The sequence below is a fragment of the Macaca fascicularis genome, chromosome 14, assembly GCF_037993035.2.
Source record: "Macaca fascicularis isolate 582-1 chromosome 14, T2T-MFA8v1.1".
NCBI classification, from domain to species: Eukaryota; Metazoa; Chordata; class Mammalia; order Primates; family Cercopithecidae; genus Macaca; species Macaca fascicularis.
The window spans coordinates 82,593,958-82,620,616 of record NC_088388.1 but is presented as its reverse complement, the minus strand read 5'-3'; the positions used below and the strand labels follow the sequence as shown (position 1 = coordinate 82,620,616).

Genomic DNA, 26,659 nt, shown 5'->3' with positions numbered 1-26,659 from the left:
ACTAAGAACTGCATATGTCTTTGTCCTAATAGGAGTTGCCAAAGTAATAACAGAAACACCTATCTTATATTTTCAAATCACTTCAGTCAAATCTCATTTTGAGTCTCACAACCACTTTGTGAGGTGAACCTCACAATTTGTAGATGAACAAACTGAGGTTCAGTAACTTCCCAAGGCCTCATTAGTAATAAATGACAAGATTAAGACTAAAAGCTGGCCTTCTAACATAGAGTTTCTAACCCTGTTTCCTCTGTTCATGGCTTCCTCTTGTCTGGCAATCATGAGACACCTGGATGAGGTCGTGACTGATCCTGTGGCATGCTGCCCACCAGCTCACTTGGGAAGGGGAGAGGGCAGGCCATGGCCTCATGCTATTGCCTAACCCACTGAGTATATTGTTTTCTTATCTCAGAACCAAGGTAAGCCACCTGAGTCTTGAAGACATGAGCAGTTGGGCAGTTTTAATCAATGCAGATTAATCCTATTGCATTAAACAACACCAGCCTTCTTATAGGAGACAATGCCTCCTTTTCTGTGTGAATGGTAGCTTTGCATTTTGATTCGCCTTATTCACCCTTAACAAATTGCAAACAAGTGTATGGCAGAGCCCACCTCACTGTGTAGTTTGTGATGTTCACACCTATGACCTTGCTCCATCCAAGTGTCCATCAGTAGCTCAAAGCCTTGAGACAACACTGATGAATGAAGTCACTGATATTCCTGAAAACAGCAGCAGCTTTGGAATTGGACATTATTCTCCTGGACTCCAAGTCAACTTATGAGAGTACCCTGAGTGGTTGCCTAGCAGATGAGAAGTTCCATCTGATGGCAAGTGTCCTAAAGTATGGCCATCTGTGGCTCATTCCTATATGACCTGGTGAAGACATCAATTCATAACAGGTAGAGGGAGGCTCTAACAGGGGTCTCTAGGAGCAGACACAGGTTTCCATTTTACTCAGTACAGAAAGGGGTTATAATTTTCACAAGTGATGAACAAGAATAGGTGGTGAATTACACACAGAATAGAAGGAATTGACAGTCATTACCAAGCGCCAATCTTTTAGATCCATCAGCTCTCTCATAATCTTCTCAACAGATCTTGAGGTAGGTCCAATTCTTATTCCTATTTTACTTGAGAAAAATCAAGCACAGAAAGGTTAATAACTTTCATAGTAATATATAGCTATTTAGTGGCACAACCAGGATTCTGACTCCATCTACATAACCCAAATCTTGTACACTTTTTACTATTATCATCCATCTTGTCCAAGTGAAAACAAATGCCAGATCCCCAGAATAAATGCACCTAGTCAGGAACAATGGCTTTACATACCCAAAAATGTGGAGGAAAAAAATGGGTTATCATACACAGAGGTGGGGAAAGAACTAGCTGGAGGTAATGTTTCATGAAGCTCCTCTAAAACATTTGCTTAGGAGTTCAGTTTCAGTGTTTTGCTTCTTGTTACAGAATAAAATCCCCCCAAAACATAAAATAACTTGGAATTTAAAAAGCATTTACCAGTCACCTATTTCATGTAAAGCAAGACAGAAGAAAGTGCTGCATTTTTAATATTGTTCTATACCTCAGCATGATCATGATTAATTTTCCTGTCCATGTCCTATTCTGGAAGCAAATTCTTTCAGGTTCTGACTTGTTCAAAACTATGAAAGTCCTGTCTACACAGAAGGTAGACTGATAGACCCTGAGGTTTGGGAATAGAGATGAGTGAGGCATCCCAAGTCTCCAAGTAGCTTACAGTTTGATAGAGGGAAGGCCAGCATGCACCTGACTAACACAATAGATGAAGGGAAGGAAGAGCAAGATGTCAAGAGGGAAGGGTAGAGAATTGAGGAGGCCTTACATTCTAAACAATTGTGGTGTTATAACCAATGTCGTGACATCATGGATACAAAATGACTTCATGGAGATACAGGGTTGAATCCTAGCTCCATGTCCAATGTTACCTAGTAGCTCTGTGACTTTTGTGAAGTTAGTTAACCTCTCTGAACCTCTGTTTCCTCATCTGTAAAATAATATATCTACCTCAGAACTTTCTTAGGAAAAATAATATATTTTTTAAAGTATGTGGTGCAGATCCTAGCTCATTGCAGGTGCTTAGTAAACATGAATTCCACTTTGGATGATATAAAGATTGAAGCATTTGAAAATTTCATTCGAATGTTCTCCTGAGGCTTGGAATGAAGACAATGTTATGAATTTGACTGAAAAATGTTCCAAAGGGGCAGGCATAGATATGAGTAAAATATTTGAGGAAGAGAGAGAGAATTAATATTTAATGGATATGGTAGTGTTAGGTTTTTCTGTTTTAACTTGTTGAGAAATACAATTTCAGTACTTCTATAAAACATAAAGACTTATATTTCACAATTTGCATAGCAGGTTTCATGTTTACTTCTAGAGCATTTCTAACTATAAACTTGTTTATCTCCAAGAAATTGGAGACAGAGCTCTGCTGCCACAGACACACCATTTATATTTATAAACCCAGATCTTACTAGTTTTACTACGATGAAATTTCTTGTGTGTATGTTTAGTTTTCAAAGAAAAGTAGCAAAGAGACAGATAAGCCCCTCTGACACAGGATTTAGATTAAGATGACTGTCAAAATAGGAAAGATGAAAACAAGGTAGATTCCAATTAAAGCAAATACAGTATAAATCATTCATACTGGGGAATTTTGACACCGTAGAATGTCATGCAGTCGAAACATTTGGAAAGCATGGCAGAAAACATTTTGGGTATCTAAAAAGCCATACAGTAAGGCAAATATAATTTATTATTAAGGCAAGTATCCTATTGTGTTATATAAAATGTAGCAGCTTACAAGAGCCTAACAAAGTGTTGATTGTATATAGACGAAGTGTCAGAGAATTGTTTCCAATGTATGACATGATTGACATGGAGAGATTTCCTAGAGAACAATAAAAATAGCAGAAGAATTTGGAAGTGGTAGTGATTTGACAGAAATAAAGCCTTGGAATTAGAATATTTAGTCTTGAAAAAAGTATTACTAGGGGAGATGCATGTTCATCTTTCTTACTGCAAAAACATAAAAATGAAAATGGACAATTTCAGTACCTGGAGCCATTTTGTAACTGAATTCATCCAGGTATTCTACTCACTCCCTCATTTATTTTTTATTTACCAAAAAATAGTTTATTGAGCATCTCAGACACTATGTTAGGAAAAGGAAGTTCCAAGGAGAATGAAAAATATTTCCTGCCATCAGAGGGCTCAGTCTAATGGAAGATGAACAACTGTATAAATAACTGCAAGTTGATGTGATGAATACAATAAAGTTAGCAAAGTGATTAAATGAGGGTTGAGACTTGCACAGAGTTAGATGTTTAAGAAGGGACAGCTGGAAGGTGGGATCTCCTGCCTTTATCATGGGTAATAAAGTCTTCAAAGTTATAAAGGAGAGTGTCCTCTCTCTCTAGATGGGAGAGTTAGTGGTACTCAGAGGTGACATGTGGTATTTATCAAGTGGCAATGTAAAGCATGGGTCAGAAAAAGTTAAGAGTTCCTGATCTATGTTCCAGATAAGGCCATTTTCTTCTCTGGGAAATGCTATTAGAGGCTGTGAGATTTTTGTGCAAAGCTTTGACCAGTAGTTCCACTTCTGGTGCCCTACTAACCTGCTGTCAACATGCACACATACACCAAGATCCCTGTTTATGATAGCAAAAAGCTGGACAAGCCTAAATATCTAATGATAAGGGAGTTGTTAAATACAGTCTAAACTATGGAATAGAGTATTAAGAGTATTAAGAAAAATGATATTTAGGTACATTGTAGAAGGCAGGAAAATATCCAAATTGCACTATTAAAAAAGGAGAAAAAGTCTTAATACAATAAATAGTTATGGTCTCGTTTGTATAGGTATGTGTGTATATACACACACAGCTACCCACAAACACACATATACATATCTAGCACACAACCATACATGTATCACTAGGGTAAGTTGTAGGGAAAGAGAGCAGTGAGAGAGAAGGTAGGGGAAGGCAGAAGAGACAAGAGAGTCTCTCAATTTTTATCCTGTGATTTTCTATATATTTCAAAATTTTCAACATCCATAGACTTCATTTTGTAATTTAAAAAAGAAATGAGATAATGCCCATAAAGCATTGAACATATTGTCTGCCATGTGGCCAGCAATAAATGTTAATTGACTCTTCCAAGGTGACAAGAAAATACGACTTGCTCAAAATGATTTAAATCTGCATACAGTATCGTATCTTTATTTTTTAAATTTTAAATAAAGACAGGGTCTCTCTTTGTCACCCAAGCTGGAGTGCAGTGGTGAGATCATAAGTCACTGAAACCTTGAAATCCTGGGCTCAAGTGATTCTCCTGCCTCAGTCTCCCAAATAGCTGGGACTATATGTGTGTGTCACCACGTCTGGCCTGCATACAGTATCATATTGATGTTTATAAATAAATGTTTTCTCTCACTAGAAAATGAAATAAATTTTCTTAAATTATAGTCAATAGGTTTTTACCTTAAATATGTTGTTAAATATGTATTCTGCTTATTTAATCACTTAGGACTTAATTATTCAAAGCTAAGCATAAGCAGGAAGCCTTCCAAATCTGGATAATACCAGACTTTGCTTATGCACCAGAAATTTCCAGCCAACTATTATGGCTTTATCTGTTGTGTATTAAACTTTAAAAATATTTAATATTCAGAGTTTATTTTCCTGTTATCTATTTATTACTGAAAATGAAGGTCAAATCTTTTAGAAAAGCTATCCCTACAGTACTCAATACATATTCAGTAAGCCGAAATGAAATTACATTTTGTAGAACTTTTTCTTATAAAGAATTTGAAACACTCTATAAGCAGATCATCTTTTATTATATTCATTCATCCTTGTTTTATTAAAGTTGTGAATAAATTGAATTGAAAATCAAATTGTTTTCTGAAATGTACTGATGTACTCGTACTCTATTAAAATTCTTCATGGTGAGTTTCTTTGTAATTAAAAGAACCATTTATAATTTCAATTAACATTTCTAAGTTTATTCGTGGGTAAGTTAAGCCTGCTGAATTTTCTAAAGCAAGACATTGTTTTGCCAAGGAAATGATAGAAGTTTCTAGGTTGTGATAAAAAATATTGAAACATCAAAAGACATTTCTTTTTACATGTTTATTGTGTTAATAAGTACCTTAGAACCTATTCTTTCTTTATTTTTATTGAGTTGACATGCCAAAAATATTTTTTTCTGTGAAACAATGGCAAAGGTATAATATATAGATTTCTTTGATATTTTTTATACCCATAATTTTTAATGTTTGAAAAGTTCTAAAATTTGGCATGTGGGGCAAAGTTATGGGACAAAATTGAGGTATGATCCCAGTGGTCAACTTCTAGCAGACCCCCACCCCCTAACAAAACCTAGTTAAATTAAATGACATTTCTTACACAATTCATCACCAAACTCTTGATTGTCTGGTCTATCAGGCTGAGAGTAACTAAAGACTCTCCTCAATACCCCATTGAGTTGAGATTCCCATGGATTTTTTTTTTTTTTTTGCTTTTTGTTTTTGAGATAATTATAGATTCACATGCAGCTGTAAGAAATAACTTTACTCAGTTTCTCCCAGTAGTAACATTTTGCAAAACTATTGCATATTATGACAACTAGGATATTCACATTGACACAATTCATCAATATTATTCAGATTTTCCCCAGTTGTCTGTGTGTGTGTGTGTTAGTTCTGTGTAATTTTATCACATGTGCAGTTGCCAATATCCACCACTACAGGCAAGATAGAGAACATTTCCATCACCGCGAGGATACTTTACGTTGCCTGTTTATAACCACATCTACCTCCACCCCTCCCCATGATTCCCCCATCCTCCCTTTCCCACCCCCAATGGACTTTTTACAAGTTGGTAATTTGATGGTGGTGTGTTTTCTAGGTACCTTTTGGGAAATAACTGCTTTATCATTTTCCTCTTGTAAATGTCTGTGAATAAATAATAGTAAACAGGCATACCCTTGAATTGTGTGTCTCCCCATTGTTTGGCAAAGGAACCAACAACGTGGATGAGGGGCTGCCTGAGCTGTGCAGCATTTCTAACTCTTGAAGGCACAGAGCCAAATTTGCTACCTTTGTTTCATTCCCAGATTACGCTCGATTTGAGGCCAAAATCCATGACCTACGAGAGCAGATGATGAACCACAGCATGAGCTCCGGGTCCGGGTCCCTGCGAACCAATCAGAAACGCTCCCTCTACGTCAGGTAGGCAATGGAGTATTTCTCTATCTGCACTTTGTGAGCAATTCAACTTGAGAAAACAAAGGCAACACCACGTAGCAACAGAACATATGTTCTAATTAACCCATGTTCATCAGTACTCTACTGAAACATCTTATGTTTCACCATTTGGAATAAATGTCTGAAATGTTATTAGATTAAATTAGTTAAAGGTGCCTGCTTTTATCAAGTTATTCTTTGGCAATGTTATGATCCAGGATAAAGTGCTCAGCATAGGTAGCAATAAAAATAATGAGAAGAAACATTTTCATTTCTAATAAATCTTAAATGGCATATGTGGACCAAACCCTTGGACATTTGCTTACTGTCAATGTGAAAAGAAAATATTCCTGTATTATCTCCTAACTTGCCTGGTATTGACTGCATTAACTTTAGTGCATAAATTTAAAATCCACGGCATTCTTCTAAAGAGTCGTGTACTTTTCTCTAACAAGTTTTGGCAGAAAGACTTCCTTCTGTGTCATCTCGTTACCAATTGTTTCTCAGACCATAAAAGTTACTTGTTCCTTGTCTGACAAAACTCATTAATTTACCAGAAAAAGATAAATAATTGATTGAATGTGAAATGCCTTCCTGTCTTTCATTCTAGTAGCTACCTCTTGAGTTAAGATCCATCAACACTCAACTATAACATGTTCCTCTTCCAAGACAAGCTTCCTGTATTACTTCCAAACTTCATCAGTGCTGACTGTACTTTTAAAAATATATAAGTACTAACAGGCAAAAGGAAGAAAGTGATGCCTAATTAATGGTCAACATGAATCTATGTACCATATGGAAGAACCATGCCCATTCTTATTGTATTGTCCACTCCCCACTCTGGCCCAGAATCCAATCTGACTACAACCTGAGATCATATTCTTCTTACCTGAAATTTTAGGCATGAGGTATATGTTATAGATACTAATTTACATACTTGAGTTGAACTTTTGCTGTTGGTTCCACTTTGGCTCTAAAGTTAAGTCTTGTATGTATTTGTTATTTACAGCAGGGCTTAGAAGGGAGTGGGATTCTGGAAGGCACAGGTTCACATAGGGCCTAATTTCCTGACTGAACCAATAAGCCTAGAGTCCCTTCTTATTCCAGGGAAGCCCTGAGATTAAGAAAAACAAGTTATTAACCCTTCGAATTTGGCCAACTCCATTTCAAAAGATTATTTTGATACCCTTAATTGTAATCTGTGACTGTTCAGAACCACCCTAGAGCATGTCTTATAGTGACATCACAAATATGATGGAAAGTTAACAGCTCCATTTCTAGTTCTTCTTCTCTCTTGTATTGTATTGTTGGTCTACATGCTACAAAATATTTTTAAATTTTGAAATGTTTTAGTCCTTGGTAGCAAGTGGAAAAAGTCAGCTGGGTTAATAGGATAGAACTAAATCAGTTAGTGTAACTGAAATGCTTATATACAATAAAGCTCGAAGGGAAAATTACCAAGTATCTTATTAGAGACAGAATGCATAAATTGTTAAGATATTAGAAGAAATTTGCTGAAATATATTGCTAATAGCTATTAAGTTGTGGAAGATTAAGAAAATTAAATGAAGTGATATGATATTATATAAAATTAATACACTTATTTGAAAGAGTAGTAATTAGATTTAAATCTTTATTCTCTAAAATCATAAATAAAAGTATAACATACAGAAGAGACAAAGACTTAGAGTAACAAAAGTAATAGTTGGATATTGTATTGAAGGGAGGAACCTCCTTTTAATGAGACTCAGAAATACTTGACACTTCATAAGAAATTCCCCAAATGAAATCTCTATAATATACAAATATGGTATTTGGTTTCCAAATGTTCAATTATTACTACTTATTTTGTACCTAGAGGGCTGACTTTAGCATCTAAATGACTCTAAGAGACATAGAATTAGAAGAAATATGGGCCGTGCATATAGTCGTATCAGTGAATCAGAAAGAAAGAACTTACAAGAGCCCCCTGGCCTTATTCTCATGAAAAGTGAAAAAAAAAAAAAAAAAAAAAAAGCAAGAAGCAAGGCCTAAATGAAATTCTTACCAAAAAAGATTCAACAAGTTTGTACTTCTGTACTTTTTCTAATACTAATTTTGGCAACAGGATTTGCTTTGTCTAAAGTGCTTGTATAGGACCATGGTCAGTTGTGTTTATTTTAGAAAGTCAACTACTTGCTTCCTCAGAATAAATTACTAGCAGGGTTTCTCTGATTATATAAATATAAGAGGATGAGCATGGCTCAAATCTGAGAATAACATCCTGAAAGTGTATTATTCTCCTCACTTTGCTTAGCTTTGTGTAATTCTAGGGCTAGAAGGAACCTTAGTTATCATTGGGCCCTCTGCTTAACTTACAGAAGAGGAAACTGAGGCCTGAGGAGACCAGAGACAGAGACTTGCCTGGGATCCCACAGCTATCTGTGGCAGAATCAGCTCTCCTACCCGCAGTCCCATATGTCTCCCCACATCACTCTGCCTCCCTAAGGGCTTAGTTTATGTGGTGTCAGCTGTTGAATACACTTTAGCTGTGATTCCCAATCTGCTTCTGTCCGCACAGTGATGGACTCTTTGATTAAGGAATAAGGAGAGGTGAAGTTCTAACACAAATGTCTTTGGGGTTTTTGTTCAGGATAAACCATGCTGTAGGAATATGGGATTTCTTTGGTATTATTTATAGTTTTCTATGAAGCCAAAACCTAAATCAGAAAGCAAGTGCTTTCTTTGTTCTGTGAGAAACAATGTAGCTGACTTAGTAAAATATGTGCTTGCACCAAAAAACCATTCTTCCTCTTGGATTTACCTCCCATACCCTATACACACACACACACACACACACACACACACACACACACAAGTGCACACGCTCACACATATGCTCCCAACTCTCGCCCTGGTCCTGGTGGTGTCAGAGAGAATGTACCTTCCTGGGGTCTTGCAGAAGCTGCCTTCATTTCCCCACTAGAAATGATCTTCCCAGGTGGTGGCAATTCGTTTACCTGAAATTTTGAAGGGAGTGGTAACCAGCACTATCTGAGCCAGGCGGTATTTTAAACATGAGCCAACTCTCTCTATTTTCTAATCTAATTATAGTTTTTTTCTTTAATCTTTTGTGTGAAGTGCTTGAAGTACTTTAGTGGTGCTGTGCAAGCGGAATTGATTATTGCTAATGTTAACTGTTCATGTTCTATGGGAATGATTTGGGTATGTTTGATTTAATATGCTACTTGTATTGTGTATTTCCTGCATTGTGAAACATATAGTGGTAGAAGACTGTGAAACATGTAGTTAATTTAAAAGTAAAGTTACAAATATGAATAAAATGTTTTTCAAAATGATGCACAAGTACATTATCAATGCTTCAAACATAGATGCATTTAGGCTCGTGAGCTACTGGAATATGAATTTTATTGCATGTATTTTGAGGCTTTTGTTGTGGGCAGAGACGGCAGGCAACTGCCTTGGAAGAGTGAGTTTATGAGCTCATGAAGATCTCCCTCCCTCTCAAATATCCCTTTCCCTTCTTACCTATTAGCTGATAAAAGCTGGTATAATAAAGAACTAACAAGGCTTTTCCTGCTAGTAACAGGGATGCATCTTTTGTATAAATGCTACTAGGAGAAGCCAAAGATATGGGGGATTAAATTTATACAAAAGTGCAAATTTCTAATCCTTTGTTTTGATAAAAGGAAAGTTAGAATACCCAGGAGGGCAAGGAAAAAAAGCAAATCATTCCACCAAGGGGAAGGAGAAAAAGGTCACAGGAAATAATGTAAAAGAAAAACTTAGCCCTGTTCATTTGTTAATAAAAGATATCGATTTTGAGAGTTCAGGCAAATAACCTCTGAGTTTTGAATGTGGATTTAAGAAACAGTTGCCGTGATTTATTCAGGCCTTCATCAAACATTTTTGAGTATATATTATGTGCAAGGACCTATAATGGACACTGAGGACACAGCAGTAACAGTCATGTTTCCTGTCTGCAAGAAACTTATGTCTGCTGGGGAAGACAGATGAAGGGAAGATAATTAAATGCAATGTGATATGAAAAGATCTGTTAGTTCTAGAAAGGCCTGGAATCTTGATTGCTTCCATGGAAGCATATCCGAATAATTCTTGAAGCTCTTATATGAGGTAACCGAGAGCCTTTCAAATATTTAGATGCAAAGTAAGAAGTACATTCTTTATCCTGACCCAGTAAATACATACACACATAAAACAGAAAAGTTTTGTTAAATAGGAATAACACCTTTTGTATACAGTGTACTTTGTTATTTTCCGTTCTATTTGTTTCTCTCCTTTTTAAAAAATGGAGATCATAGCTCATTAACTTGATTTAATAACTCACTAATGGGCCATGATTTACAGCTTACAGATGGAGTAAACTAGAGGGAACATTCCAGGCATATGACATGGTACACAGACAAAAAAAAAGAGAGTGTCTTCACTACCTTATATTAAACATATCGAGGATCCTTAGACCCTTGATGTTGTAACCAACTTGGAAGGCAGTTATCCCTGCCACAGATGAGGCAGTAGAAATAGAGGGAAGTATTTGTCAGACACTTTCTACGGGTCAACCATTATTCTATTGTTTTACATGTATTATCCCATAGAATTCTCCCAAAAACCCTATGATTCAGGGGATGTTGCCTCCATTTTATAGATGAAGAAACTGAAACTCGGAGAAGTTAAATGATTCCCCCCAAGATCACACAGCTAGACAACATGAGCATGGACATTCAGATCCTATTTGTGAGACATTGGAGAGCAACATTTAAGCACAGAGTTGCTAGATTCTTCCAGAGAGAAAAACATGTGAATCATAGTTCTGCCGCATCCTAACTCTATGACCACAGACAAATCAGTCTCTCTGGGCTTTCTTTATCTGTGAAGATGAGTATAGTAATAGGATACCATAAAGTGGTTGTGAGGATTAAATAAAATAGTGAATTTAGATACCTGGCACATGGGAAGTAGTTGATAAATGTTGGTAATATTCATCATTTATTATGAAGCCACCTTTTCCCTGTCAGACAGAGAGACCACAGAATTGGTTGCAACTAAGACACTGTTTTCTCAGCAGTGAGATTATCCCATTGCTTACCTTCAGCAAAGGAAGAAGGACAGACTTTCTGATGACTTTTAGATTTTTGCTCCTCTAGACCCCATGAAGCCTGAAGGGGATGGTCAGAATTCCATGGCTCCAGAATGCTCAGCTCTGTTAACTCATCAGCATTTCTCACCCAAACAAGGCTCTACCTAGAGGCAGAATCTGAAAAGAATTCAGCAGAAGCCACATGATAAAAAAACTCACTGCATATGCAGTAGGCCATTCCAAGTCTTCATATATGTTATCGGTCTTCCTAACCACATGATTTCTTCTATTTCCCCTAGGCATTCTTCGCCCCTTTCCAGCCCCCTGCTCATAGTTTTGTTCTGAATTTCGAAGTCTTATTTCTTTTACAGTGGTTCTAAGTCTATATGTTACTCAAAGTTACTACTACCTGAGACAGTGTTTGCCTCAAAGGCTATGTAATATGACAGATGCACTCAGGTTAGCCTCTTGCCCCTTGTTTAACTTAAGGCATTCATACATTGATTCCTTCATGCCTTGATTCTTTCATTCAATAAATGTGGTATTTGTACTTACTTGCAATGTACCAGTCTGTAGTAGATGTTAAGGGCACAATGATGAATAATACCACAGAACTCCTTTCCTCAAGTTTCTCACAGTTTAGATCTATAGGCAATCCAAATAGTATGCAGACCATTATGGTAACTCACTTCTTGATACCCCATGTGTTATGTGCCTTGCAATTATCCTATTTTGATTTTTACAACATGCCTATAAGATGTCCTAAAGTGAAATTTGCCCAGAAGACCACTAATATTTGAAACTCACCTGTTAACATAGTGACTACTCTGGTCCTTGTTAAACTTTTGTGATAAAATGTTTTGAAATGAATCAATATTATTCAATACTGGACCTGCAAATCCCAGTAATGTCTTGATGTTTCATAGCTCTAGTGCTTTATGCCACAGTGCTTGGCACAAAGAATTCTCCTTAGGAAACATTTGTTAAATGAATTAATTCCAAGACTATCTTTCCTATACAAATGTGAGAGAAAATATTAAAATATAAGCCAAGGTATTTGAACAATCCTGTGGCAATCCAATACCAGCTTGGCTGACACCAAGTGCATCGAGTCTGGTTGTATCTTCAGGATGCAGACTCTACCTGCTGCTACTGGGATCTCCAGAAAATATCTGGTGCTGCAAGGCCTTTTAGGCTGTTTCATTTGTTTGCTAAACTCTGACAAACTCTTTAAATTGGGACCTAATTTAATAATGGATTTAGATGAGCACGCACAGCCTATACCCTCTTAGTCAGAAAACTTGAGATGAGGGAAGGGCCCAGGGTGAACCTCATTCTCAACACAATTAGTCTTTCTATTCCTGGGAACTAAGGTTATATCAAGGGCACTCTCAAGAAAACACATTCCATCCTGGACACTTTGCCTTTGAGCTTTTATTCTGGGTGAAGGGTGTTCCCACCTGGTTGATTTTGGTGGGAGGGAAAAGCTACATCATCATGTAAGACACTCTGGTCATTTATTTTTTTCTATAGTAGCAAACATATCTTTTCACTCTATTTTCTGCCCCATTTAACTGCAGGTTAGTAGCCTGGGGATGTTAAAGAAGAGTGTGGAATGGCAGAATTCTTCACTCCAGTGGTACAAACTGCTTCCAGCTTCACTTGGCAATGGATTTCTTGAAAACATTTAAGGCAAAGCCATAAAGTCTGTGGACTGTGTTATGAGTCACATTTTTGTCTTCTTCCCCTCCAATCTTGGACCCAATATGTTAGCTGTTTCCCAGAGAACATGCCACAGTCAGCTGTGTGCACCCTCCTGCCCAGTACTTGGCACAGGGCTAGCTGACAGTGGTATTTTTATTGCACACGTTTATTTCCTCATAATTCTTATTTAACAACGTCATTAGTCATTCACTTAGAAACATATTGACTATGATATGTTGCAGCAGAATAGGAAATAGAAACTTGTTGAATTCAGAATTACTCTTCTCTTAAAATCTTAGTAGGGGCAAAGGTAACTGGGAGGGGAACATAAGAAGGTACCTGAAGCAGTTTAACAGGATGAAGCAGAAAGTCTGGATAGAGTCTAGACTTATAAGGGCACTGGTTAAATTCATATTGATGATATAACTTCTGTTTTATACTTTGTACTGATTTCCTCCAAATAGACCTGGCTTCTCATCCAGAATTCATAACTTGTCATTATGAATAATGATAGTTGTGCATAGCTTATTGTTTGCTAAAACTTGAGTGTCGCATTTATAAAATGGACATAGTACCTAGTTCACAGGCTTATTAGGATGAAGTTAAACTGAATGTATGAAGGAGGCTACTATATGGGACTTGTTAGGCAAAGGTGAGTTCCTTTTATTGCTTCAAGTACTTAGAGCCTACCTCCTAAACTGGTGCCTTCTTTAAAGCAGGATAGATTTTGATTCTTCATTTATATTTTCAGACCCATTAGCATAATGCTTACTCTTTCAGGTATTTGCATGTTTAATTGTATCCTTAATTGTGGAATAAAAGGCTTTGTCTTTAGGCAGCTAATTTTATGCCAGAAATAGAAAGAAGGAGGAGTCATTGTGGACTTGGGAGTTTCCTCTTTCCCCTGCAATCATAGGCTACCTGATTTTAAAAGGTTTTTAATTTTTATATTTCTATAGGAAGAGGGACAAAAGTATCCTGGGTGACTCTTCCATTGACCATCATGTTTTCCTACATTCTTTCACTTAAAGATCTAGAATCCAGATCTCATTACTGTTAATGGTTGGCCTGTCATTAACTGATTCATCCAGAAAACCTCTTCTGAGCCATAGACATCTACCTCATACTCTGCTAGACTCTGGGAATAAAAAGATTAATAAAACTTCTTTTCTACCGTTAAGGAGCCCACAGATCATTCCTACAACCTAGATTCTGCTTACCTCTCCACTAATCCATGGCAATCATATTTCCAGAAATCTCTCATCTCCATAGGAGGTACTTCACCTCATAACCCAAAATGACTAATTTCTAGAACAAACCAGACAGCTCTATCTAAAAAGGAGAGAACAGAACAGTAAAAGGTAAAACACAGAATGCTCACAGGAGGATAGGTGAGAAGGGAGGGCATGAAAAAATTGAGGGAGTTCCCCTCTTCCCCTTGCCCAACTGCCAATCATGTAGGTTAGGTTGGTTTCAAGGGAACAAGGCATAAAAGACGCAAATCACTTGTCCTTTTGTCTCAGTGTTTGAACAGTGTCTGACACTTCTTTAAATTAACTTTAAATACTTGTGGAATGAACTTTTTGATTAGCAGTTAAAGATGATGATTAAACAGAAAACGGTATTAAGAGAGCCACCAATGACTGGTGGAGTCAAGCACATGCTCCTCTGTTTTCCTGTGCATCACAAAAACAGCTCTCCTCCAGTCTTCACGTGCTGTTTCCTGTACGTGGACTCACCTGCCCCCTCCATTGGACTGTGAGTATCTCAAAGATGGAGATTTCATCTGCTTAAAGTCTGCATCTGTACAGTCTGGCATATAGTAACTGCTGAATCAATTAAAATGAATGGATTACAGATGTCACTAAATTGGAGCGAGTTTAACTCTATTTAACATTTTACCTAATTACGTCATGGCTTGCAAATTGTTTACTGACTAGACTCCTTGCCCCTTGTTAATCAGATTAATATGCAACCCTATTTGGTAATCATCTCAGATTAAATTTTCAAAAATTATTTAACCAAAGTCACTATTCCTATATAAAATAAAATAGACTTTAAACCAACAGCAGTTAAAAAAAAAAAAAAGGATAAAGAAGGATAGTACACAATGATAAAGAGTTCAATTCCACAAGAAGACTTAACTATCCTAAATATATACACACCCAACATTGGCGCACCCAGACTCATAAAACCTTCTAGACCTATGAAAAGACTTAGTCACACAGTAATAGTTGGAGACTTCAATACCTCATTGACAGCATTAGATCATAGATGCAGAAAAACTAACAAAGAAATTCTGGACTTAAATTTGATTTAAATTTAATTCTAGACTTCAATGTGACTGAACCAATTGGACGTCTACAGAATACCCATCAAACACAGGATGTACATTCTTCTGATATGCATATGGAACATATTATAAGATTAACCACAAGCTCAGCCATAAAGTGATTCTCAATAAATTCAAAAAAATCTAGATCATACCAACCACACTTTCAGATCACAGTGAAATAAAAATAGTGATTACCACCAGGAAGATCTCTCAAAACTACACGATTGCATGGAAATTAAACAACTTGCTCCTGAATGGCTTTTGGGTAAATAGCAAAATTAAGGCAGAAATTAAAAAAAAATCTTTGAAATAAATGAAATCAGAAATACAATATACAAAAATCTCTGGGATGCAACAAAAGCAGTGTTAAGAGGAAAGTTTATAGCACTAAATGCCTACATCAAAAACTTAGAAAGATCTCAAATTAATGATCTAACATTACATCTAGAAGAACTACAAAAACAAGAACAAACCCCCCAAAGCCAGCAGATTAAAAGAAATAACTAAAATCAGAGAAGAACTGAACAAAATTGAGACCCCAAAATCCATATGAAGAATCAACAAAACCAAAAGTTGTTTCTTTGAACCAATAAACAAGATCAGTAGACCACTAGCTAGTTAACGAAGAAAAAAAAGAGAAGATCTGAATAAGCATAATCAGAAATGACATAGGTGACATTACAACTGATCCCACAGAAATACAAAAGATCCTCAGAGAATTTTATAAATGCTTCTATGCACACAAACTGGAAAGTTAGAGGAAATGGATAAAGTCCTCAAAACACACAACCTCTAAGATTGAATCAGAAAAAAATTGAAACCCTGAACAGAATGATATTGAGTTCTTAAATTGAATCAGTAATTAAAAACCTAGCAACCAAAAAAAGCCCTGGACCAGATGGATTCACAGCCAAATTCTATCAGATGTGCAAAGAACAGCTGATACCAATTCTTCTGAAACTATTCCAAAAAATTGAGGAGGGACTCTTCCCTATCTTATTTGACAAAGCCATTATCACCCTGATACTAAAACCTGGCAAAGATACAGCAAAAAAAAAAAAAAAAAAAAAAAAAAAAAAAGAAAAGAAAAGAAAGAAAGAAAGAAAAGGAAAAGGAAAGAAAGAAAAATCACAGGACTGTATCCCTAATGAACACAGACCAACAGTCCTCAACAAAATCCTAGCAAATCAAATCCAGCAGAACATCAAAAAGTTAATTCACCACCATCAAGTAGGCTTCATTCCTGGGATGCAAGGTTGGTTCAATATATGCAAATCAATAAATGTGATTCACCACATAAACAGAATTAAAAACAAAAACCAAATGATCATCTCAATAGACATGGAAAAACTTTAAAATTCAACATTCCTTTATGATAAAAACCCTCAACAAACTAGGCATAGAAGAAACATACATCAAAATAACAAATGTCATCTATGACAAACCCACAGCCAACATCATAATGAACAGGCAAAAGCTGGAAGCATTCCTCTTAAGGACAGGAAAAAGACAGGGAAGCCCATTCTTACCACTCCTATTCAACATAGTACTGGAAGGCCTAGCCAGAGTAATCAGCCACGAGAAAGAAATAAAAGGCATCCAAATAGGAAAAGAAGAAGCCAATTTATCTCTGCACTGAAAATGATTCTATACCTCGAAAACCCTAAAGACTCCACCAAAAGGCTCTTGGAACTGATAAATTGTTTCAATAAAGTTTCAGAATACAAAATCAATATACAAAAATTAATAGCATTTCTGTAGCAGCACCAATAACCTTTAAGCTGAGAGCCAAATTCCATTTACAACAGCCACAAAAAAGAGTAAAAAACCTAGAAATACATCTAACCAAGGAGGTGAAAGATTTCTACAAGGAGAACTACAAAACACTGTTAAAGAAGTTATAGATGACACAAATTTTAAAACACTCCAATCTCATGAATTGGAAGAATCAATATTGTTAAAATGGCCATACTGCCCAAAGCAATCTACAGATTCAACACTGTTACCATCAAACTACCAACGTCATTTTTCACAGACTTAGCAAATACACTCTAAAATTTATATGGAACCAAAAAAGAGCCTGAATAGCCAAACCAATTCTAAACAAAAGGAACAAAGCTGGAGACATCACATTTTGCAACTTCAAGCTATACTATAAAGCTACAGTAACTAAAATGGCACGGTACTGGAACAAAAACAGATGTGTAGAACAATGGAACGGCAAAGCAAACCCAGATAAAGCCACACATCTACAGCCATCTGATCTCCAACAAAGTTGACAAAAATAAGCAATGGAGAAAAGATTGTCTATTCAATAAATGGTGCTAGATGGTGGTAGCCAGCCATCTGCAGAATGAAAGTGGACCCTTACCTCACACCATATGCAGAAATTAACTCAAGATGGATGAAATAATTATTTATTTATTTTTGAGACAGTATCTCACTTTGTCACCTGGCTGGAGTGCAGTGGCGTGATCTCAGCTCACTGCAACCTCCTGGGTTCAAGCAATTCTCTCATATCATCCTCCTGAGTAGCTGGGAATACAGATTCATGCTACCACACATGACTAATTTTTGTATTTTTTAGTAGACACAGGGTTTCACCATGTTGGACAGACTGGTCACGAACCCCTGACCTCAACTAATCCACCCACCTCAGCCTCCCAAAGTGCTGAGATTATAGGCATGAGCCACCATACCTGGCTGGATTAGAGATTTAAATGCAAGACCTCAAACTATGAGAATCCTAGAAGAAAACCTAGGGAATGCCATTCTGGACATTGGTCTTTGGAGAGAATTTAGGACTAAATTCTCAAAAACAATTGTAACAAAAACAGAAATGGACAAGTGGCACCTAATTAAACTAAAAAACTTCTGTACAGCAAAAGAAACGATCAACAGAGTAAACAGACCACCTACTAAATGGGAGAAAATATTTGCAAACTATGCATCTGACAAAGGTCTAATATCCAGATTCTATGAGGAATTTAAGTAATTCAACAAGCAAAAAACAAATAACCCCATTAAAAAGTGGGCAAAAAACATGAACAGACCCTTCTCTAAAGAAGACATACACGTGGTCAACAAACGTGTGCAAAATGTTCATCATCACGAATCCTCAGAAAAATGCAAATCAAAACTGCAATGATATACCATCTCACACCAGCCAGAATGGCTATAATTTAAAACATTTTAAAATAACAGATGCTGGCAAGGCTGTGGAGAGGCAGACTTATTATGTGCCAGGCAGTTTGCTAATCACCTTATGTAGATTATTTTAATTCTCACAAAACTCTGTATGACAGACTTTATTATTATCTCCATTTCAGAGAAGAAAAAATTGAGATCAGATTTCAGTTTTACTCCTAAGAGACTAAACGGGGACTAGGACCTAAGCATGCTATTCTATTCCCCCTACCTATTGTTTCATATGGCTTTATTAAGCAGTTTTCACATATTTAATTTTATGTGATACAATATGTCTGTACATAGGTTTTGTTTTATTTATTTGTGTATTTATTTATTTATTTATTTATTTTTGAGACAGGGTCTTGCTCTGTCACTCAAGCTGGAGTGAGTGGCACAATCATGGCTCACTGCACCCTCAACCTCCTAGGTTCAAGTAATCCTCCCACCTCCCTCCCAAGTAGCTGGGACTACAGGTGTGTGTCACCATGCCTGCTAATGTTTATTTTTTGTAGAGACAGGGTTTCCCTATTTTGCCCTGACTGGTCTCAAACTCCTGGGCTCAAATGATCCTCTCACTTTGGCCTCCCAAAGTGCTGGGATTACAAGTGTAAGCCAATGTGTCCAGCCTGTAAGTAAGTATTATTTTTCCCATAGTTTTCAGATAAAGAATCTGAGATTCAGAATATTAAGCTATATACTCTTTTCTCTAAGCATAAAATAGCACCAAGTCCTTCACTCAATCTTATCCTCTCTTTAAGAATGTGTAAACACAACTCATATATATATATGTGTGTATATATATACACATACACATATATGTATATTTCTAGTGTTTGCTTTGTGTTTTATTTACTGTCACGTTGCAAAGTACATGAGTTTTAATAGAACTACTTACACATTTTATTAAATGTCGAATAGACAGTTGAGTATTATATGGTCACCTTAGATCCTGTATTCTAGTTTGAAGATGTCCAGAGCATATAGATTTGTGATTAAATTGAGAGAATCCCTAATGAGTTATGGTCATTACAATTGTATGAGCTAGGTCCCTGCCTCTCTTCTTCCAGGATGGATTCTACAGCCAGCATAGCTATCTGCCTATAAATTCTCACATTAAAGAGCACAGTTGAAGTACCTATCACACAATGCCTCACCCAGGACCTGCTACATAATGTGCAGAGGCCCAGTGCAAAATGAAAATGCTCAATTCTTGTTCACAAATTAATAGCAAAGCCGAGCATGGTGGCTCACACCTGTAATCCCAGCACTTTGGGAGGCCAGGGCGGGCAGATAACTTGAGGTCAAGAGTTCAAGACCAGCCTGGGCAACATGGTGAAACCCCATCTCTACCAAAATCAAAACAAAACAACACAAAAATTAGCTTGGCATGGTGATAGGTGCCTGTAATCCCAGCTACTCAGGAGGCTAAGGCGGGAGAATCGCTAGACCCATGGAGGTGGAGGTTGCAGTGAGCTGAGATCGTGCCACTGAACTCTAGCCTGGGTAACAGAGCAAGACTCTGTCTCAATCAATCAATCCAAATAAAAAATTAGTAGCAAGAAAGTGAGAGCAGAGCATAATGCCAGGTGTGGGACAGTGGAACACAGGTCTTATACCCATGAAGCCATTCCTGTTGTCCCCCGACTTAGGACATTTCATTCAAAACTGAAAGCATGATTATTTTCCTTAATATGTAGTATAGTAGCGGTAAGAAACACAAAATCAGCACTGGGAACATTTTCAAGGATCCAGGCTTTATCCTTTTTCTAAAAGAGCATTTTATACAAATTAAGCATATGCCTGCTTTTATGATATGTAGAAACATTTTCTTCCAGCCTGCTTCCTGCTTGAGAAACTTTACATTCTCACTTGTCCTGAACTGTTAAGGGTCCACTTTGAGTCATCTGTCTTCACTAAACCAAATCTTTCAAAAGCTAAGTGGCATCATTTCACATTTATTTAGCACCTGCAGGACACTTTAGTCTTCTTGTTCTGCAAAAGTTTCTGCCCCTTGGCCTTTCTCTTTAGGCCTAAATTTTAAAGAAAATACATAAAAGTGCCTCAGAGGACTTTGTAAAACAGTGGGACCAGTTTAATGCTTGTGTGTTTCTCATATGTCATTGCCAAAATTGAGAGGCTGCAAGATTTGTAAATTCCCCTGGCTGGCAACATTACAATTAAAAAAAAAAAAAATCATGGAGTTGATATGGAATTGACAACTACATTGCACCAAGTAAGCATTCTAAAAATAATAAACAAAAAGGCAAATTATAATATATCTTTGAATTGGTTTCTCTTTAATATTGCCATCATTTCCTAGAAGAAAGGGCATTTTAATGCCAAAAGAAACATATGAACATAATCTGAGCATCAGAAAAAGTCCTCCAAATATTATAAATTTGTAGTTTTAAAACCTCACTGGATAGATCTCCGCATTTTTTTCTATCCGTATAATCTTACCTTATAGCTAAAAAAATTAAAACAAGCATCATGATGACTAAGTTGTTTAATTCTTAATCTTGAGTATTTTGGATCTGAACCATTCTAAGATCCTTAGGAATGCATTTTTTAACTTTGTCCTTTTCTTAACAAAGAAAGACATCTTTCAGATTTTATTTTTCTTTGTGTACCTATGCTTTCTTCATCTTTTATGCCATTTTCTCAATAAATAAGAAGCCGAGATCCATCTTCTGTGATAAGCTGATGCTTTTCAGTGATACTTATTAAAACATAAAAAGGAATCTTTCATCATCAAAATTATTTTTCATTTTTAAAGTTGTCATTTTTTCTACATTTTAAAAATAGACCCACTTTTTGACAGCTTTATTGAGATATAATTGATATGCAAAAAGTTACACGTTTTGTATATACAATTTTATGTGTTTAAAAAACAGATTTTTTAAAGGTATCATTACATTATAGAATCTTTCGTTGTATTTTATAACACGGTATATTCTACATTGTTTCAAACCAGATTGCTTACCTCATGTACTTTTCCCCCTTAATTGTCTTAAAATGCAGACATGTTCCTTTAAAACTCAGGATTCCATACTTTTATACATTAAGAAGTCATACAATTATCTGATTCCACGGGTAAAATAATGAGAAAATGTGGTGTGAACTGAGTAGAAGTTTGCAACAAACAGTGTATTTAATAGCTTCTAATGCCCTCTAACATGAAAATCTAATTCTCATTTAAATTAACTTTGTAGCTCTTACTCTAGACAAACCTCTTTAGCAGTTCCAGTGGCTTTCTTGGAGCCAGTTTCATCTTTCTTTTTCCTGTTAATGAGGGTTCCTAGCCAATCATCAGGAAGGGGTCTCTGCTTGTGTTTCTGGTTGCAGTAAATCCAGATGAGTGGGGAGTTTCTCACCTAAAAGACCTATGCTGAATGAACACCCCTGCTGGCTTTTCATAAGATAACTTTTCTCTTTTCCTAAAATTCTGTGTTCCTGCCCCTTTCCTCATAAATAGGGGCCCCTATGATACTTCCACCTCCACAACGCGCTCAAATCCTGTTACGAGCCCTCCATTACATCATAGATTCAGGTATCCTGAGGATGAGGAGCTGGCAGTGAACATTCAATTCTCATAGTATCTATGAGAGAGTATCATTACTATCCCACTTTACAGTTAATGAAACCAAGGTTAGAGAGCTTACGTTATCACCTAAATTTACACAGCGAAGAAGGACAACATGATAAAAACTCAGTTCTATCCTATGCCAAATACCTGCTCTTAACCTTAATTTCCATGGCTTCCAGAAATACCTCATTTTCTTAGATGCACTTGATTTCATACATGCTCTCTCATTCCTATAGGTACTTAAAATTATTGAAGCAAGTTCTGTAAGTTTTAGGAAATACAGTCATCTAATGTATAGTGCAACTCCCTCAGTAATAAATGAGGACCTTAAAGATGATCAATGAGTAGATCTTTGACATGAAGTTATACTAGTTGGGATGCAAACCATGGGATGCATTCGTTGACGATGCATCCTTAGCAAAGAGGCATGAGGTTTCCTGCTACGGGATGCTACACAGAGGATAAGAGAATTGCAGAATCTTCTAACTGCCTTAGAGCAAGTATGATGGAATGGATACGGGTTTAAGTTTTTCTTCAGTGACTATTAATTATAAAATACTACATAGGATGCTGTCAGAGGTAAAAAGATGAATCAGACATGTCTTCCAGCATCCAGCTAAAGTTAGTTGCAAAAAAAAAAAAAAAAAAAGAAGAAAATAATAAGCTATTATTGTGAACACAAATTCTGCTCCAGGATCAGGCGCATATGCAGAGGGTAGGAAATAGGGGAGATTTGAGAAGCTAACTATGATGGAGTCTTTTGTAGTAGGTTCCAAAAGTAAAACTGTATTTTTGTTGTTGTTATCTTTGGCAGTATATTTCCCCTCCGTAAGAAGTATACACTACCGGCCGGGCACGGTGGCTCACGCCTGTAATCCCAGCACTTTGGGAGGCCGAGGCGGGTGGATCACGAGGTCGGGAGATCAAGACCATTCTGGCTAACATGGTGAAACCCCGTCTCTACTAAATATACAAAAAATTAGCTGGGCGAGGTGGCGGGTGCCTGTAGTCCCAGCTACTCGGGAGGCTGAGGCAGGAGAATGGCGTGAACCCGGGAGGCGGAGCTTGCAGTGAGCCGAGATCCAGCCACTGCTCTCCAGCCTGGGCGGCAGAGCGAGACTCCGTCTCAAAAAAAAAAAAAAAAAGAAGTATACGCTACCATAGAATGACATGTTAAGTCCTCTAGAATTCTAATTCAGTCAGCCATGCATTTATGAGTTCATAGCAGAGTGGGGTAGGCCAAAAGCTTGGGTTCTGGAATCAGAAATACCTGGACTTAAATTCTGGCTTGGTCACTTAGCACCTTTCTTGTGACCTTAGTAACTTACTACTTCTCCCTCTAGGCCTCCACTTTTTCCATAAAATGAGTATAACAGAAATACTCATTTAAAGTTTATGAGGAATAATGTTTGTAAATCACCTAGCATCTTATACAAACTCTTGGAGAAATTAGAAAAGATAGGGTACTTCCTAGCTTTTTACAATGTTGACATCACCGTGATACCAAAACATAACAAGGTCATTGTAAGAAAGGAAATTTATACTCCAATCTCTCTCATAAACATCAAATTAAAAATATAAAATAAAATATTAGCAAAATAAATCTAGTGATATATAGAAAGAATAATGTATCATGACCTGCTGGAATTTATTACAGAAATGAAAGACCACTTTAACATTAGAAAATCACAACATTAACAGAATAAAAGATAAGATTCAGATGATCATCTAAATATTATAGGAAAACCATTCAATAAAATTCAAAACTCATCTGTGAACAAAAGTTCTTAGAAAACTTGAAAAATAATGGGCTTCCTAAATCTAATAAAAGGAAAACATCATACTTTTTTTTGAGACACAGTCTCACTCCACCACATAGTCTGGAATGCAGTGCCGAGATCTTGGCTCACTGCAACCTCTGCCTCCCCTATTCAAGTGATTCTCATGCCTCATCCTGCTGAGTATCTGGGACTATAGGCATGCACCACCATGCTTGGCTAATTTTTGTATTTTAGTAGAGACGGAGTTTCACCATGTTGGTCAGGCTGGTCTCTAACTCCTGGCCACAAGTGATCCTCCCAAAGTGCTGGGATTACAGGCATGAACCAGGGAGCCAGCCTAAACACCATACTTAATAATGAAATTTTGGAAGCTTTTTCCCTGGAAGCAGGTATGAGGCACCTTCTATCACTACTCTACCCTTCTATCACCACTGCTATTAAATGGAGGTGCAAGAAAAAGTAAGATGATTGGAAGGAAAACAATTGAATGATCCTTATTTTCTGGTAACATAATTGTGTATGTTTAAAATTCAAAATAGCTAGATAGACTGCTATAATTAAAAAGTAACTTTAGCAATTTTACTAAATAACAAGGTTAATATCAATCAGTTGTATTTCCATATAATGATACTAAACAATAAGAAAACTAAACTTAACATATCATTTACAGTAGGAGTGAAAAACATTAAAGTTATAGGAATAGAACTAACAAAAGAGCACTGCTATACAAAAAATCCATAAATGTCATTAAAAGAAGTTGCATAAATGTGGGGTATACCTTATTCATGAATAGGAAGATGCAATGTGGCAAAGATTTCAGTTCTCCCAAACTGATATATTGATTCACTGCAATTCCTATCAACACCTCAAAAGATATTTTTTATTTGTTTGTTGGTGATGGTGGTAGATTTCACAAAGTGATTCTAATATTAATATGGAAATGTAAAAGACCAACAATAGGCAAAACACAGAAAAATGAAGTCAGAGAATTTACATTATATGATGTTAGGATTTATTATGAGGTTACACAATTACAGGCAGTATGAAATTGGTGCAAGTATAGACAAGTAGACCAATGGAATAAAATAGAGTGCAGAAACAATAACACACACATACAACCTCTTGATTTTATGACAAAAGCAATTACTTTGAAGTGGAAAAGAATGATCTCTTTAGTAAATGATACTGTATCAATTGGATATCCTTTTTTTTAAAAAAATGGCTCTTGACCCAACCTCACACTACACACAAAAATCTTTCTACCTGGATTATAGATAAAAATATAAAAAGTAAAACAATAAAAGTCTAGAAGATAATATTGCAAAGTAGCTTCATATGTGTGTGATAGGCAAAGATTAAGTCTTAAACAGGCACAAAACATACTAATCATAAAGGAAAATATCGATAAACTACATTAAAATGCAAACCTCTGTTCATCTAAAGACACCATGAAGAGAATGGGTCAAGACAGAGCACAGCAAATGATATTTGTAATCCAGACGTCTAGAAAAGAAATTTATCTTCAGAATATGTAAAGAGCAGCTACAAGTCATTGAGGAAAAAAAAATAATTTTTTTAATGGATGAAAGAACAGGCATTTCTTAAAAGAGGATATGTAAAATGGTCAATTCACAGGAAATGGTGGTACTCCCAGAATAGCTAAAATTAAAGACTGTTCATACCAAGTATTTGTGAACATGTAGAGAGTCTCAAACATTGCTCATGGGAAGTAAACCAGCACATTGGAAGTATCTATCAGAGCCGAACATATACCCTATGATCTCTCCTTAGGTATATATCCAATGGTAATGAGTACATGTGTTCAACAAAAATATATACAAGAATGTGCATGGCAGCATTGTTTGTAATAGCCTAAACCTGGGAATATCCAAATGTCCATCAACAATAGAATAGGTAAATAAATTGTGGTATATTTGAACAAAAGAATACTATGCAACAATGAAAATCGATAACTGCTACATACAACAGCAGATAGGAATCTTGCAAATATAATATTGAGTGCAAGAAGCCAGACACACACACACACACACACAACTATATGCATATTAGTTTTCTAGATTGCTCTAGAAACAAATCACTACAAACTTAATGGCTTAAAAAAACACATCATCTTACAGTTTTGTAGATCAGAAGTCCACTATGCATCTCACCAGATTAAAATCAAGGTATCAGCAGGCTGTGTTTCTTTCTGGAAGTTCTAGGGTAGAATCCAGTTCCAGTTTATTTGAATTGATGGCTGAATTCAATTCTATGCAGACCAAAGTCCCTGTTATCTTGTTACTGTCAGCCTAGGACCATCCCCATCTAGAGGCTGCTGCATTCCGTGGCTCGTGGCCCCCATCTTCCATCTTCACAATCAACAATTGCAAGTTGAGTGTTTTTCATGTTGTATCTCTCTGACCCACCTGCAAAAGATAGTCTGCTTTTAAGGATTGATGTGATTAGATTGAATCCACGAAGGATAATCCAGGATAATCTCCACATTTCAAGTTTCTTAACCTTAATCATATCTGCAAAGTCTCTTTTGTTATATAAGGGAACATATTACAGATTCCAGGGATTAGGGATGGGGGGGTGTTATTCTGCCCACCACAATATGATTTATATAACATTCAAAAACAGGCAAAATGAACCCATGATGATAGAAGCTGA

General features: G+C 36.4%; 1 protein-coding gene and 1 long non-coding RNA gene across 51 annotated transcripts in view; one reads left to right on the top strand and one right to left on the bottom strand.

Moving 5' to 3' along the window:
- The window catches only part of DLG2 (discs large MAGUK scaffold protein 2), a 2,233,585-nt gene that overhangs the window by 2,050,486 nt on the left and 156,440 nt on the right, over positions 1-26,659 (top strand). For all 50 annotated transcript variants that reach the window (XR_012423578.1, XM_045370161.3, XM_065528807.2 and 47 more), the window contains one exon: positions 6,164-6,278. Coding sequence is in view for 49 of the 50 variants with exons in the window: in XM_045370161.3 (XP_045226096.1) it covers positions 6,164-6,278 (115 nt within the window). In the remaining variant the exon portion in view is untranslated. The remainder of the gene's footprint in view (positions 1-6,163; positions 6,279-26,659) is intronic.
- Positions 24,976-26,659, bottom strand: part of LOC135967086 (uncharacterized) — a 76,577-nt gene continuing 74,893 nt past the window's right edge. Inside the window, exon 3 of the long non-coding RNA XR_010580948.2 lies at positions 24,976-26,412. This is a non-coding gene — a long non-coding RNA (uncharacterized lncRNA). The remainder of the gene's footprint in view (positions 26,413-26,659) is intronic.